The sequence below is a fragment of the Thunnus maccoyii genome, chromosome 3 (genome assembly GCF_910596095.1).
Source record: "Thunnus maccoyii chromosome 3, fThuMac1.1, whole genome shotgun sequence".
In the NCBI taxonomy this organism is placed as follows: domain Eukaryota; kingdom Metazoa; phylum Chordata; class Actinopteri; order Scombriformes; family Scombridae; genus Thunnus; species Thunnus maccoyii.
In genome coordinates, this window is record NC_056535.1 from 17,590,749 (window position 1) to 17,605,411 (window position 14,663).

General features: G+C 41.4%; 3 protein-coding genes across 9 annotated transcripts in view; 2 read left to right on the forward strand and 1 right to left on the reverse strand.

Annotated features, from left to right (window-relative positions):
• LOC121893888 (von Willebrand factor A domain-containing protein 1-like) lies at window positions 1-9,387 on the forward strand. 3 transcript variants are annotated; one of them, XM_042406033.1, is made up of 7 exons: window positions 1-343; window positions 5,123-5,662; window positions 5,859-6,137; window positions 6,385-6,441; window positions 6,641-6,916; window positions 7,163-7,456; window positions 7,581-9,387. In XM_042406033.1, exons 1-7 carry the CDS (start codon window positions 262-264, stop codon window positions 7,598-7,600), a joined length of 1,548 nt encoding a protein of 515 aa, XP_042261967.1. In that variant the 5' UTR covers window positions 1-261; the 3' UTR covers window positions 7,601-9,387. The 3 variants fall into 3 exon arrangements, with proteins under 3 accessions (XP_042261967.1, XP_042261968.1, XP_042261969.1); XM_042406034.1 differs by having other exon boundaries at window positions 7,166-7,456; XM_042406035.1 differs by lacking the exon at window positions 6,385-6,441.
• Window positions 7,590-13,269, forward strand: LOC121893924 (olfactory receptor class A-like protein 4). The gene is made up of 5 exons (XM_042406096.1): window positions 7,590-7,644; window positions 10,193-10,798; window positions 11,080-11,343; window positions 12,127-12,372; window positions 12,602-13,269. The coding sequence occupies exons 2-5, from the start codon at window positions 10,520-10,522 to the stop codon at window positions 12,812-12,814; spliced, it is 1,002 nt and encodes a 333-aa protein (XP_042262030.1). The 5' UTR covers window positions 7,590-7,644; window positions 10,193-10,519; the 3' UTR covers window positions 12,815-13,269.
• LOC121893896 (olfactory receptor class A-like protein 4) overlaps window positions 12,889-14,663 on the reverse strand; it is a 15,316-nt gene continuing 13,541 nt past the window's right edge. For all 5 annotated transcript variants that reach the window (XM_042406056.1, XM_042406055.1, XM_042406057.1 and 2 more), the window contains exon 3: window positions 12,889-14,655. In XM_042406056.1, coding sequence (XP_042261990.1) covers window positions 13,633-14,655 — 1,023 coding nt within the window. In that variant the 3' untranslated portion in view covers window positions 12,889-13,632. The remainder of the gene's footprint in view (window positions 14,656-14,663) is intronic.

Consider the following 14,663-nt stretch of genomic DNA (forward strand, 5'->3'; position numbering starts at 1 on the left):
TGAACTCATGAAACAATTTAACGAAGTAATCCTACTGTATATTACAGGAAAGGAGTACACCGCGGAACAAACGCAGTTGTGAGTGAATAGTACGCATGACGCAGGTGTTTGCTGCTGAAAAGTTACCAAACTGTGAGCCGACAGAGCTGCTCCTGTGTGACAGTGAGCCGTACGATGGGAGCCTGTGAAGACACGGTCGTTAATCCACCTGCCTGTGCTGTTTCTGATCAAATTCACGATTTTTGATGTTGCCCGGAGAGGATGAAGAGCTTTTTACTCGGCTGCGTTTTTCTCTTGGCGATGTTGCAGCGGAGCAACATGCAAATCACTGTACCTGCCACAGGTGAGGTGATACCTTTATGATACATTTATGAAACAAAATGGGAGTCAGGTATTTAGCCGAATGCAACATGAACACTTACCAGATCTGATACACAAATGCGACCTTTATACGTCGTAATCTTATTCGTCCCCAGTGTTAGATTAGGGGTTATTTGTTTGTTTTTTTTTAACTTTTTCTTGTAAATGGAGTTCCTCAGAAAAATGTTGTGGGAGTTGGGGGGGGGGGGGGGGGCGTTATCCTAATATGCAAATACAGAGGGGACGAGAAAAAGTACAGTAAGTGAAATGTTGCAGCAGGCCGGGATCATTTCCACAGGCAGTCTGGTTTGGACAAGTTACCACACGGACAGTGTTGCTCTAGTGAGCTAATGTGTGCTGGTGTGTTACGTAATATTCAACTACATTTTATTCAGGAAATGTAATAGGTATGTCATTTTATATGGTCACAGATGTAATCATATAAACATTATAATACTCTGCAAGGGGTGAAAAAAATCATTCAAATGTCACCATCAACAAACAGATGATTGTATTTCTCTTCATTGGATCACAGTACATCTACTCAAGTACTGTGCTTCACTACAGTTTTTGAGGTACTTGTTCTTTACTTGAGCATTTCTATTTTCTGCTACTTTATGCTCTATATCCACTAAATTTCAGGAGCAGTTAAAATTGTTTACTACATTTATCTAACATTTATCTATAATTACTGAAGCTACTTTGCAGTTTATGATTTCTCTTATCATCTTATCTGAACAAATATGATCAAGTATTATAGATAAAGCTACTCAGCTGTAGATAAGGTAGTTAACAATTGCTTAACTAGTTGTAATATTCAGATTCTGCTTTGACATTAATGTAATAATAATCCACCAATAAAACATACAACACTCACAGGGGGCATTTTTCTGCATTATGACTACTTTAGGTATATTTTTCTCAAAGCTAATACTATAAGATTTTGAATGCAGGATTTCAACTTCTACTGGAGTATTTTTATTTTGTGGTTGCTACTTTTACTTAAGTAAATGATCTGAATATTTCTTCCACCACTTCAGGTGATCCATGTTTTTCACAGGTTTGAGCTGGAGAAGAAGTCAGTTGGCTGAACTGGAAAAAGTTTGTTTTTGTGGCTTCTTATGGAACAAAATATCAGGCTGTACTAAATGCAACAAGCTACGGAAAAAGTAATTTCTTCCAAATTATGACAAAACTGGACAAATTACAGCCAAACTGAAACACAGCCAGTTAATAGAAACATATGCAAGTAAACAGTGTGTCTAACTGCTCTGGTCTGCCCTAAAACATTTCAGCTGCATGTGACTGAGCGGCTTGTAAAGGGGAACTCTTCCTCTTTTTAAAGAGATGTCCTGACTTACATTTCCCATAATCCCTGTCTGGTGAACGCCCTCGTTTTACAAACTACTGGTCTTCAGATTGAAACGCAGGCTTTCTGTAGTAAAAATTGGAGCCTCAAAGCCCAAGTTTAAATAAACATGGACATCTAATGACAAACAATGTCTCTGATGGCATCACTGTGATGTCATCAGAGTTATTTTCCAGAGCCACGAAAGATATTATGCAACTTTTTCTTTTTTTTCGAAGGCTGAATCCTCATCGTGACAAGTAAACTGACCTTTATATTTAAAATTGTTGGAGAGCCCCTTTAAAAACAGAACAATTTGTTGGGTTTAGACAATGAGCAGTGGATGCATTTCCTTTCTTCTCTGTGCTTTTGATGCTACTGATGGGAGGCTGTCTAGTGCCATTATCTGCACCTATCAAATCTGTATTTTTAAGTATTTTAGACCGGGCAATGTGCACAAATGGTGGGAAAACAAGTTTCTACACAGGCTCGTAGGTATAGATGTATAAATGAGTCGAATCAACAGAAAATACAGATTTTCTGAGTAGAGAGGACAAAAAAATGCATCTACAGTACTTAATACAGTAGGCATATTGCACAGAGAACCAATTAATAACCAATTAAGAGTGAGGGGTAAACTCTGGGAGCGTGACATGGAGGATAGGGATTGGTTAGCAGATCAGAGAGGTCTGAGGGTATAAAAGGGGCTGAGATCAGAGATGAAACTGATGCAGATCCATGCAGTGCTTTAAAAGTTAAAGTTTGATCCTCCACATTATGTTCATATTTAATTCATGCATTACTGTATTTTTTAGGGACAATGGTTTCGCTCCTCATGCTGACTTTAACATCAGAGAAAGGTCTGGTGCTTACAGGTGGCCACAGCTTATTAAAAGTAAATATTTGGACTCATTAGCTAAGTCAGGGATCCCACAATAAACCTGCATGGAATGTGTGGAATTTTTAATTAAATTGTAGTTTCGCTTTTCTACAGGAAATCTGTTTAAAATTCAGCAGAGCAACATACAGTAAATGTGCAAAGCGTTTAGAAGTAACATGCATTGATCTCACAAAGACTGGACAGTCTACCATCTGTCTGATGTTGGCACATGATGATAGTGCACTCAGTAAACTTCATAGGAAACATTCATATATTTTCTTCTGTGCAGCTCTGCAGTGTGGCATATGGCCTTGGCACAGCTTGAAACCAATTAAATGGGAGACGACATGCTCCGATCTCCCTCTCCCTCTCTCTCTCTGTGTCACACACACACACATGCACTTTTCCTCAGAGGCATGTAAAGACGGAGTAGTTCCTCTACATCTCCATCAACAACTCTAATCCAGCTATCTGCCCTCATCTTTCTGTCTCATTTGTGTCTTCTCTATCTCTGTTTTTCCCCTTCAGCTTCTTCCCTCTGCCGCCATGTACTGATATTTCCACAGAGGTCTCACTCCCCCCTCCGTAGCACCTCTCTCCTCTTTTCTCTCTAATCTCCTTAAATTATCGGTGCTTCAAAGATGTTGGCTGACACGTCTTCGTCTGATTGCTCTGTTCTCCCTCATTTCCTCTCTGCCTGTTTATTTTCCTGCTGCTTTATTTTCTGCCTACATATTAAAGTTTAATGATTATGGACCATTGCCACAATAAAATAATGGGTGTGTTCTGCAGAGGAGTTACAAATGGAAAAGACAGAGAAGTGTGAACGATATGGAAGAAGTGATGCAATAAGCAGATGTTTACATTGTGTAAGGAGTAATTAGGGGTGTGTGCGTTGAGTTTGTTCTTATGTAGCACACACTTTTAATCTGATCCTCAATCCAAATTATTATTACAACAGTAATAGCTACATGAGAGACTTCACCAATATTTCATGAAATACAGATACAAAATGTACCAAAAGTCACATTGCAGACACATGCAGTGAGCAGGATTATTAGGAAATACTTGCTGGTTTCCAGGAGGAACAGACAAGTGAGTCATTCACATGTATTGGGAACATATCTGATTGTGAAGGCTAGTGCTTGTAGGCGGAATTGATTCTTTTCATTGAAAATTATTCCAGTAAGATGACTTTTTGACAAAGACACGGGGGCACAATTGCTTCTGAGAAATGATGTGAGGTGAGATGGAGAAACCAGTATGTGTTCATTCAAGGGGAGGGATCCTAGCATGTGGTGTGCTTTCTCTTTTTCTCTCTGTGTTGTCCCCCTTTTTTTTTTTTTAAACTGGTTTATCTACAATGTAAATCTCACTTCAGCTTCATTTGATAAATCAACTCCTGTGGCCAATTCCCCTGCTCCCTCGCTATAATAAATCCTCTGCAGCAGCTCCACTTTAAGTATTCTCAATGCTATAATTATTTCTGGACATGTTTTGACACAGTGTGAGCAACACTGCAGATTGTTCTGAGGATTTCAGTGACATGCATAAACCAAGACACCTCATATACCTGTTATTGTCTCTCATTCTTTATATTAATATTTCCTCAAGGACGGTAATGGTGCCTTTGACATTAATAAGATCCTTCTTGCCTAAGATACCTCAGATCAGTGTCCCTTTTTTCTGTGACTGAATTATTAGGTAGTTATGATAGGATGATATATCACTGACAACACTTTCTAGTATCTTTGAATGTGTGGGCACCTAATAAGTCACCAAATTTGATGAAAAATTCATGTTCACCATTAATTAAAAACTTGCCTGTCTTTGCCCTCATCCAGTATCTTAAAGGGGGGAAGCTCTACTCTAAAACTGCTATAATGATTTTTTTATATTAGCATGAATCAAATGTCTTTTTGAAAGGTGTGGCTCATTGTGATGAAGCCACAGAGAATTATCTAGACATTGAGAATTATTTATAGACTTAGAGACAGACTTTGTAGACTTAGAGCTCTACAGAGTGTCACAGCGTCTTTCGTTTTGGTTCTAGTAAGGTTACAGTTTTGGTTCACTCATCAGCATCTTTTTCAGCAAAAAAGCTCTAGAAACCCACTGTACACTACTCATCCAGTACCAAACAGAAGACAAGCAAAGTTAGCAACTAGCAAGTGGACCATTTAGCAGATAAAGAGCCAGATATTTCTCTCAGGAATTCGTGGAGACCAAAAACAGAGCTAAAATGAGATTGAAAACTGCACTTACACTCTTAAGGTGGCCAGAAACACACCTCCAAATGAATGATAATCATATTTACACATCTGCTGGGAACTGTTTGCTAACAAGGTGATAATATGTCAGTGTCGACAGGTTGTTTCCGCTGCCCCCAAGTGCCCAAAAAAATCAGTTAATGCAGACTTAAAGGTTGTATTGTGGCATCAATTTGCAAAATGGTAACTAGTTAATCTGTCAGTCAAAACAAGAAGGCACCCACATATTCAAATAACCTTCCTGTTTTTCCTCCTCTTGTGCAGTGTTGAACTGCTGTGAAGGGGATATTGTCATTTTGCTGGACTCCTCAGGAAGCGTGGCTAACTACGAGTTCTCGCGCCTGCTGCTCTTCGCTGCCGAGCTGTTCCGCCCCTTTTCGCTAGGCCGTGGGCACGTGAGAGTCAGCCTGCTGCAGGTGGGAACCATGCCTAACCTGGAGTTCGGCCTGGACGCCCACAACAAACAGGAAAGTCTACAGAAAGCTTTGTGGAGTGTCACGCAGCTGCAGGGAGACACCAACACTGAGGCAGCACTCAAGGTGGCCGAGCAGCTCCTGACAGAGACAAAGACAGACGTGCCAAAGATTCTGCTGTGGCTGACTGATGGTGTGCAGCCTGGAGACGTGGACGAGCCGATGTCAAGGCTGAAGGCGCAGGGAGTTTCTGTGTTGGCTGTGTCTACAGTACACGGCAACTACCGGGTGCTACAACGTGCAGTGACGCCTCCTCTGGAGTCCCACCTCTACTCTGTGGACATAGATAACATCGACATCATCACACAGGACATAAGGGAGGCCATCATCAGTATGTGTGTGTTTGAAATATGAAGTTTAGCGCAGTAGAAGCTGTCACTCCATTCATAGCAGATGTTAAACGATTATTTTTACACAGAAGAAGTGTTTTTTTAACTACATAATGGCTCATTTACATTCAAATGTACTCACTTTTCTTGATCTCTCTTTGCCTCTCGCTATTTTCTCCCATCTTGTCTTGTTTACAGAAATTATTCGTGCAGAACGGCTGAGCGTGGTTGACTTGACTTCCCATAGTGCTGTGCTGCAGTGGCGTCCTGTTCTAAGCGCAGGCAGCGGTTTCTATGAACTCTGGTACAACTCCATGTTGAATACAAATACTGAGACCAGATACAATCTCCCAGGTGGCTCCAGCTTCGTAGAGCTGACCAACCTGCAGCCTGACACCACCTACACAGCGTCCCTCCGCCCGGAGTCCAACGAGAGGCTGTTTAACACCCTCTCTGTTATCTTCACCACTCTTCCTGGTGAGAGGATTTAATTTAAGTTGGATTTTCACTCTAAATGTCTGTGTCTGACAATTCATGACAAAAAGGGAAACGGAAGGAAGAACTAGATGGAAACAGTTGGCAAAACAATCTCATAACAAGGTCCATTCAGTAGCTATTCTGATTCAGAGTTTTCAATAATTGCTCACAATCATCCTCAGCAGATGGATTTAGCCCAAGAGTCAATAAATTACAAATGCTTCAATTTCTGTTTTTTTTCCCATAGAAATAAATAATAAAACTGGAGAACCAGTCATTCAACAGGCTGAGTCTATGTCAGGAGGTTTGTTTCTAGGCAGATGACCATGTCATTAGGGAGCCACTTACTGCATGTTTTCCATCAACAACATCAGTTTGCCTGTCTTCAAATTTACAGTTTGCACAAACATATACAACTCTTTATTTGTACAACTGTACTGCAATCTAAGCCACAATAGGGTTTCTGATTCTACTTACCTCTCACCTGCCTGCACTCCCCTCAGATGTTTTAAGCCCGGCAGCGGTCTCAGTGTCAGACTCCGGCCCTCATCAGATCCGTGTGAGCTGGAGTCCTCTACAGCCAGCTCGGGTCCAGAGATACACTGTGGAGTACGGAGCAATTCCAAGCGGTCGGGTCAAGACCGTGACGTTATCCAGTCAGCAGAATTCCACCTTACTGACTGGCCTGGAGCCAGGCACTCAGTACCTGGTCACAGTCAGCGCTCTGCATGTGAATGGAAAGGAAAGAGCCATGTCTGTGAAAGCATGCACTCAGAAGGGTACGCTTTCAATTTGACATTTTTATATCTTTGTGCTTCACTTGTAATTCAGTTGTCTTTGGTTGAAAGCGTCGCATTTGTTCTGTTTACTCCACATTATTGAAAGCTGACCTTTAGATGCTGCCAGTTCAGATTTCCTTTGTAAATCAGTTCTACTTTTTTTCCATGTTGTATCAGCTTCACATGACCAGGCTGTTTACATCTTTCCGTTGTTTCCTTCTATGTATTTTCCACGATTACCTGCAGCAGCTCTGCCTGTCCTGGCTGACCTTCAGCTGACCCCAGTGGAGCATCAGGAGGTGCAGGTAGCGTGGCGGGCCAATGAGGAGGGCCTGAAAGGCTACTGGCTTAGCTGGGAGAGAGAAAACTCCCACAGCTCCTCAAAGCCCTCAAAGCCGTCCATGTCCTCTGTCTACCTGCCCCCTACCTCTCGTTCAACGCGGCTCACACACCTCGCCCAAAGCAGCCGAGTGTGTGTGTCTCCTGTCTACAGCTCGGGCAGAGGAGAGGGGATATGTTGCACCACAGAGAAGCAAAAAGGTTGGCCAAGCTGATTATTATTATCTCATTTTTTGTCTTAATTCCTGCATTTATGTTCATATATAGCAGATTTAGTTCATGAGGACGTGTAATTTCCCCTTTCTCTGTCTCCTCTCTCTGATAGATTCCAGCCAGCGGGGTTAACAACAAGAGTCTGCAGCAATCAGGCAGCTGGAGCAAAAAAATAGGTGAAATCAAGCATTTCAAGTGCTGGATGCACAAGATAAGATGTGCAGGACTGAATATTATTTCTTAAGTGAAAATTTCATCTGGAAATGAATTATAGTGACACAGCAGGCTTTATCGCATAACCCCAGGCCTCTGTCCTCACAGTGGCTGAGCAAATACTTAGCATAATTTATTTCAGTGGGTGTTTTACTTCATGGGAAAACTGTCTGCTAGAGCACCACAAATTCATTCAAACATATGAACAGCAACTTACATAGCTGCTGCCGAAGACAGACAGACAGGAGGGAGATGCAGCAGCAATGTTTAAGAAACTGTTGTCTTTCAGAAAGAAAAAGAAAGAGTATTCAGGTAGACAGAACAATTATTTATTATTATGACTGACAGTCTATATTGTCAGCCTGCTCTTAAATTGGATTGTTACATAATTCTAGGCGTATTTACTTGACATTATATGGAAACGTTATCTCCTCCATGAAAGTATATTCATTGCTCTTATCAGTGTAAAATTTTGTCCTGCCAGTCAGTTTCCCTGGTGTCGTCTGTCACTGCTTTTAAATCCTAAAACTTGTTAAATTATATCTTTTTTGAAACAAGGCTTTTCTCAGCTGATAAGTGACTAAAATTTGAATGAAGTTTTGGTTACAACACCTGAAATAAGGTCTGTGGATCATGACAAGCTTGATAAAAATTTCATGTTTTGTATCTGTGTGGAACCATAAACCATGAAACATCCCGGTAGAGCTGAAGTTTGACAGTTAAAAACACAAGTGTCCTGATAAATCATGGCATTAGAGACTGAACTACAGCAACATGATAATCAGACAGAATTGTCATTTGTTTCCACCTCATTGTTCATTTTTCATTGCTGAGAAAAATCAAAGATACACAATGTTTTTTCTGTGTTCACGTGTATGTTGTTAAATCATTTGGAAACATAAATGGCTGAAGAAGCTTTGAATGCTCATCAAATGGCTGTAATTAATGTTTTTCCTTGATTAGCAAAGCGCTTTCGCTCACTGATACTGATCATTCCTTTTCCTTTGAAACTTATAAAAACAGTTTTAACTTGTGAAAACTGTCAAAGTGTATGAATATAACAAAGTTGTGTTAAACAGAGTCTTATCAATCAAAATAATCCATTGTGAGGTTGCGACCTACATAACCTAACTATGGTGATGCTATCTGAGCTGCAAAAAAAACAGTTAATAATTTTGATTAACAACCAAATTTCAGCTTGTTATGTCTCATCTGTGGCCTCTGAAGTGGCCGTTGACTGGATGAATCGTTCATTTTATCAAAGCAGTTTCAAATGGTCAGATTGTGGAGCCGATTATGATTGAGAAAGTGTTTTTTGGGTTTTTTTTTTTTTTGCCTGGACAGACAAGTTTGATCCGTTCTCTCTTGGTTTCACTCAGTGATGGACATCTAGCCATTGTATCATACGCTGGCAGCAAACACTGAAGTCATAGACGGAAGTGTTTCTGCATCGCCGTCAGTGATGAAAAAGCAGAGAGGATGTGTTGCTTGTAAAGCTTAAAGATGATTATTGTACGTTCTGTCCTCGGCTCTTTAGATCACAATAAATTCCATACTGGATCAGCTTCCTTTTTATGTGTGTACATTTCATCTCATAAGCATTCAGATCTGATAGTCAATATGTACTGTGAATATTTTTGTTTTATTATTTCATTGTTCTGTATTTATACGCTGTGGCCATGTTTGTCTGGTAAAATATTTCTCTGGACGAAGAAAGAGGATTTTTTTTAAAAAGGTGTTTGCACAGTGCCCATGTGCATTTGAATTTTTAAAAAAGTGTAACTAAATAAAAAATGAATTACTGTAAGAATGTTTTGTACTCTCTGGTATTCTGGTATTTGGTTGTTTGTGGGGCCATCTAGTGACTGTTGGCTGTAATCAGACATTGCAAGCTGAGTAATTCAACTTAATGTCATCTTGTCATGTGACATAAATTGTTTATTTAGGATGATTAGAGGTCATTTTATAGTATAGTTCATTACTTGAACACACTCAAAAACATTCAGGAAACATTCTTCTAATCAAAAAGGGGGCACAGATATTAACTGGTTTAACCTGCCCTGATATTTGCAATGTATGGAACCAAAAAAGTAGGAGGTTGTTTGAAGATGTAATATATTTGTTACAATAACTTACACTTAATGAACCCACTGATCATATTCAGTACTCTTGTCCTGCACACAAAACTTAAACCTCTCACTGTAGGGTTGAAGAGAGACATGTTGTGTGTTTAATATATTGTATATTCACTTAATTAACTTTCACAAAAGTGATATTAAGGTAATCTCACATCTTTAAGGAGAGAAGCTTGTTTGTTAGGTTTCAATATTATAGTGAGAGAGTTATATCAAACTTTTTGTGCATTTACTGAAAACCTACCCACAAGCAAGTACATACATGCACATGAACAAACAGGCTTCCACCTAATGATGCCGTAATGAATCAAGCTGCAAAGGAAGCACATTTCATTCAGGGAAGCTGATTAATCTCTTGTGTTTCGTTAACTTGCAGCTTGAGCTCCCTGAAGAATAAAACACGGCTTTCTGTGAGCCTTAACAGGGATTATCGTACCGGAACGTAGCACAAAGACATGATGGCGTGATGACACAGACAGGATCAACTTCCTCCATTGGCCCAAAGAAGTTGACTGACTGCACCTGCAAACATCCAGAAGCACAAAACATCTGTAGGGTGATTTCTGTGGTGCCCACCATGTTGGCAGCAGGTTGGAGGATGATATTCACCTGACAGACATCAAAAATGAAGATTGAGCATGCTTTAAGGCTTTATATCAGCTGTTAAAACTGCTTCAGAGATAAGGTTGTTGAAACAGTGTCTATGATGAACGGGCCCATGGAAAAGAATGGAGATGCAGAGCTTGTGGGGATGGGACTTCGTGTCTCTGTGTCCCCTGCACAAACTGCCTTTTACATCATCCTGGTGATGCTGGGCATCCTGGGTAATGCCACAGTGGTTGGGGTGATTGGTAAGAGTGTAATCATGGACCGTGGAGGTGGACGTAACTCGGACATCATTATCATTAACATGGCACTGTCGAACCTGCTGGTGTCTGTGATGAGGAACACACTGCTTGTCATCTCAGACATGGGACTCGAGGTATGTAGTCTGCAAGATGAAAGCATATTTTGGGATGACTAATATGTGGATGGAGCTTTCCAATCAGTCACACTTTTGTTAGTTTAAAAGATTTGACTTTTTTTTTAAAAACCAATTACAATAGCAACTGACTATGCCAAAGTGTGAATCTTTGTAAAATTTTTGTCTGGGAAGTTTGTGTTTGACAAAGTGTTCCAAGAGTTGGATGTCAGTACAGGATTATATAAGGAAAAGTGCCAAATTTGTGAATATACACCCATCGCTCTCTTTTTTTTCCACAGCTGTACTCATCCAAAGAGTGGTGTCAGTTCCTCATGGGTGTCTGGGTGTGGCTGCGATCAGTCAATGTGTGGTCAACGCTCTTTCTCAGTGCCTTCCACCTGCAGACCTTGAGGCGGGTGGCTCCTACTATTGGGAACCTTCAAAGGCCTCGGGGCGCTCCCAGGACCCTACTGCTCAGTCTGGGCCTCATCTGGCTTCTAAACTTTATTTACTCCATTCCTGCTCATATCTTTTCCACTAGTGGGAACATGAACAGCACAGAGGTGAGAGAGAGCCTGATGCAACAGGTGGCTGTGGAGCTTTACTTGCCAGTGCCAGTGGTTTTTACTGTTTTAGCCCATTTTCTGCTAATCATGTACACTTTACATCAGAACATTTTGTAAACCATACTACTGTGTGTTTTTAAATCAGGTTTAAATCTGGTTTCCATTCTTTAAAAACTTGCTTGCCTTGTGTAACCCATCACAGTGAACAACAAATCCACATCTATGTTTGTCAAAGTCACATTATCGTTATGAGGTTATTAAGTGCAGACTTGGCAGAGCAGAATCCTGCCTGCAGTTGTGTTACCACACAATGATAATGTAAAATTGACAAAGAATTATGCTGACTTGATGTTTTCAGAGACGAACATCTCTGGAGCTTGCTAATCAATTAGTACAAAAATCAATGGAAAAGCAGTGGGTGTCTGGATTGGTACGAAAAACATATCAATCTAAAACTGCATAGCACTTCAAATGGTCAACAAAAATGTGAAGTACACAGGACAGGGTTGGTGCTGTTCCACCAACACTGCAAATTAAGGGCTCAATTTCAACTAATTGTAGGTTTAAAAATAGTTTGATCTGTGGATTGCTTCATGTTAATCCCAAGCAGATTCAAGCTTTTAACAGCATCAATCCCCTCCTAGATCAGTGGTGTTGTTACTTATATATATTTATATATGATGGCTGCAGTACTCATTTAGAAGAGTACTTCTCTCTAAACTCAGTATATGTGACCCTCTTTCCTCCATGTTGTGCCCTCTCTTCCTTCCTCTTTTCCAGACCCTGATGCTGGTGAGCAGCACAACACGCCCCCTGCTGGGTTGTGTGTGGAACTTTCCCTCCATCTTCAGTGGCCTGGCCTATGCCACCACATCCATGGTGATCCATGAAACAATTCCCATAATCTTGATGGCCTTTACCAACCTGGGCTCCCTTTATACGCTCTACACGCATGGCAGGATGCGCACCTCGGCGCAAGATGCACCCGTCATAAAGCGAGTACCAGCTGAGAGACGAGCGGCCAAGGTGAGGAGGAAGAGCTTGTCAAGAGTTCATTGAAGGCATGTTCATCATGTAGATAAGATGGGTAAATTAAACTGTTTATAACACAGTAGACTGGACACATTTGGAATGTAAAGAGCATGCATCTGAACTGTTTTAGCAACATTTGTGTTGGATTTAAGGTTAACATCTTTCATCATGTCTCAATGTCTGAGTTTCATTTCCTAATTCTTTGCATTGTTTGTTCCTCCAGGTGATTCTCGCTCTCATCATGCTCTTCATTGCATCCTGGGGAACCAGCATTATCTCTGTCAACTATTTCAACTACAACCGCGGCTCGTCTGCTGAGTTTCTTCTGGTCATTGCTCGATTTGCCAACATTATCTTCATTGCCATGTCACCAGCTGTTCTGGCAGTTGGCCACCGGCGGCTGCGTTCTTTCATGAAGTCTGTGCTCGATCACTGACCGAGCAACAGTACACTCTGCTGTGCCAGTCTCCATGTATGCGTGTGACTGTAGAGCTGCGTGATTGACTGGATGAAAGGCAACTGAAAGCATCTTTATGTAGATAAGGCTGATAGTTGGTGACACATTTTTATTTGTACAGTCCAAATAAATGGTCAAAAGAAAATGAACAAAAATATCATGGACATTTCCATCAGGATTTATAAAAAGAATGTCAAAAATATTTATTTAGATTACACTGATACATGAGTTAATAATTATCAAATACTGCCAATGTCTTGATCATTTTGCTTTATGGGTTAAGTGTAGAGTTGGTGTGATTTGAAAGCAGAATCAAAGGTTTACTGTTACTGTTTGAAACAGTGATTCTCACAGTGGTGTGAGTGGATACTTTGGATCACATGTAGGGTTGTTAATGAGAGACATGGTTTTATTAAAGGTATTAGTTACCATGATGGATTCTTTTATCTCCCTTTTTGCAAAACCAACCAACCAAATGTTACAGTGAGACAGAATATTGGCCCAGAATTCCAAATGTTTGGGTCTCTGGATCTGTTTGTAAGTTTATTGATAAAACACAGGGCCAAAGTGGTTAATATGATGGTAAAACACAAAAGGACAGCGTATGATAAATCTGTAGCTTTGGACCTGGTAACAAACTTTAGTGGAGAGAGGATTGTTTTATTTATATTTTTGAGTTTTTCTATTTTGAGATTCAAGACTGATTGGACTTGGTCTGAGTTATTGGAAAGTTGTTTTTCCGAGCCTTATTCTTGGAAAACTTGTATTTTTCAGTGTTTAAAGGAGTATCAGTGCTGTCATTTGTTTGCCTTAACCTTCTCCTCCACATTTATGACCTGCCTCTCTTTTTGAACAACAAAAATGGTTTGTTTTCCCTTCTTTCCTTTAGTCTCTGGGGATTCATTCCCCACTTCAGCGTCTGCATTGTGACATTTAACAATTTTAAACCACCCAAGTATCATACCCATGATTTTCTTCCTCAGCTTACCATGTCCAAGTGCCACCACCATGGGACTGAATCCTACAAACAGTGAAGCAGAGAAATGAGCTACAGTCAGCAGCCCCTCAGCATGGTGTCCTCCATCATGGTTGTAGTATGTCACCGCGGCGACCTGTAGGGCCCAGCAGACCACGAAGAGTGACACCAGCGACATGATTACATGAGCTGCTTTACGTTCGGAGGAAACATGTTTGTCCAGCTCCCCATGGGTTCCTCCAGAGTGTCCCCCTGAGGTAACAGCTCTGATGTGCTTTGCCAGAGCGTGCAGGGTTGCCAGGTTGGTGAAAATCATCAGCACCAGTGGCAACACCTCATTGAGCGCCAACGAGCTGGAGGCAAAAGCTGAACCCTGTTCGTTGGAGGGGAACTCCCAGACACAGCCCAGCAGAGGCCTGGTGGTGCAGCTGATCACCATCAGCTCCACGGTGGCATTACCGTGAACATGGGTGCTATATACCAGAGCAGGGATAGAGAAGGCCAGATTAGCCCCCCACACCAGCCCCAGAACAATCCAAACTCGCCGCCTCTCCCGCTGCTGTGCGAGAGGTCCAAAGGTGACATGCTGCCGCCTCAAGGTAGTGCAGTGGAAGACGCTAAGTGCCAGAGTCACCCAACAGCCCACAGCTCGCCACCACACCCATAGCAGCATGAAGACACGACACCAGCCCGGAGACAGAGACACATCCAAGCCCAGGTCCGACACAAAGATGGGCACCGTGCGGAAAAGCGAGGTCAGCAGGTTTGCCAGTGACAGGTGCACCAAAATAGTGTCGGAGGGAGGGAGTCGCTGAGACGGACTCTCAACGGCTGTCTGAAACACCTGCGAGT

What these genes read in the sequence shown, in the direction of transcription:
- LOC121893888 (XM_042406033.1), top strand. Translation starts at nt 262, where the DNA reads ATGAAGAGCTTTTTACTCGGCTGCGTTTTTCTCTTGGCGATGTTGCAG. An exon ending in AATCACTGTACCTGCCACAG is followed by an intron (nt 344 to 5,122) that starts GTGAGGTGATAC and finishes CCTCTTGTGCAG; the next exon opens with TGTTGAACTGCTGTGAAGGG. An exon ending in TATCTTCACCACTCTTCCTG is followed by an intron (nt 6,138 to 6,384) that starts GTGAGAGGATTT and finishes TTTTTCCCATAG; the next exon opens with AAATAAATAATAAAACTGGA.
- LOC121893924 (XM_042406096.1), top strand. Translation starts at nt 10,520, where the DNA reads ATGATGAACGGGCCCATGGAAAAGAATGGAGATGCAGAGCTTGTGGGG. An exon ending in GGAACATGAACAGCACAGAG is followed by an intron (nt 11,344 to 12,126) that starts GTGAGAGAGAGC and finishes CCTCTTTTCCAG; the next exon opens with ACCCTGATGCTGGTGAGCAG. An exon ending in CTGAGAGACGAGCGGCCAAG is followed by an intron (nt 12,373 to 12,601) that starts GTGAGGAGGAAG and finishes TTGTTCCTCCAG; the next exon opens with GTGATTCTCGCTCTCATCAT.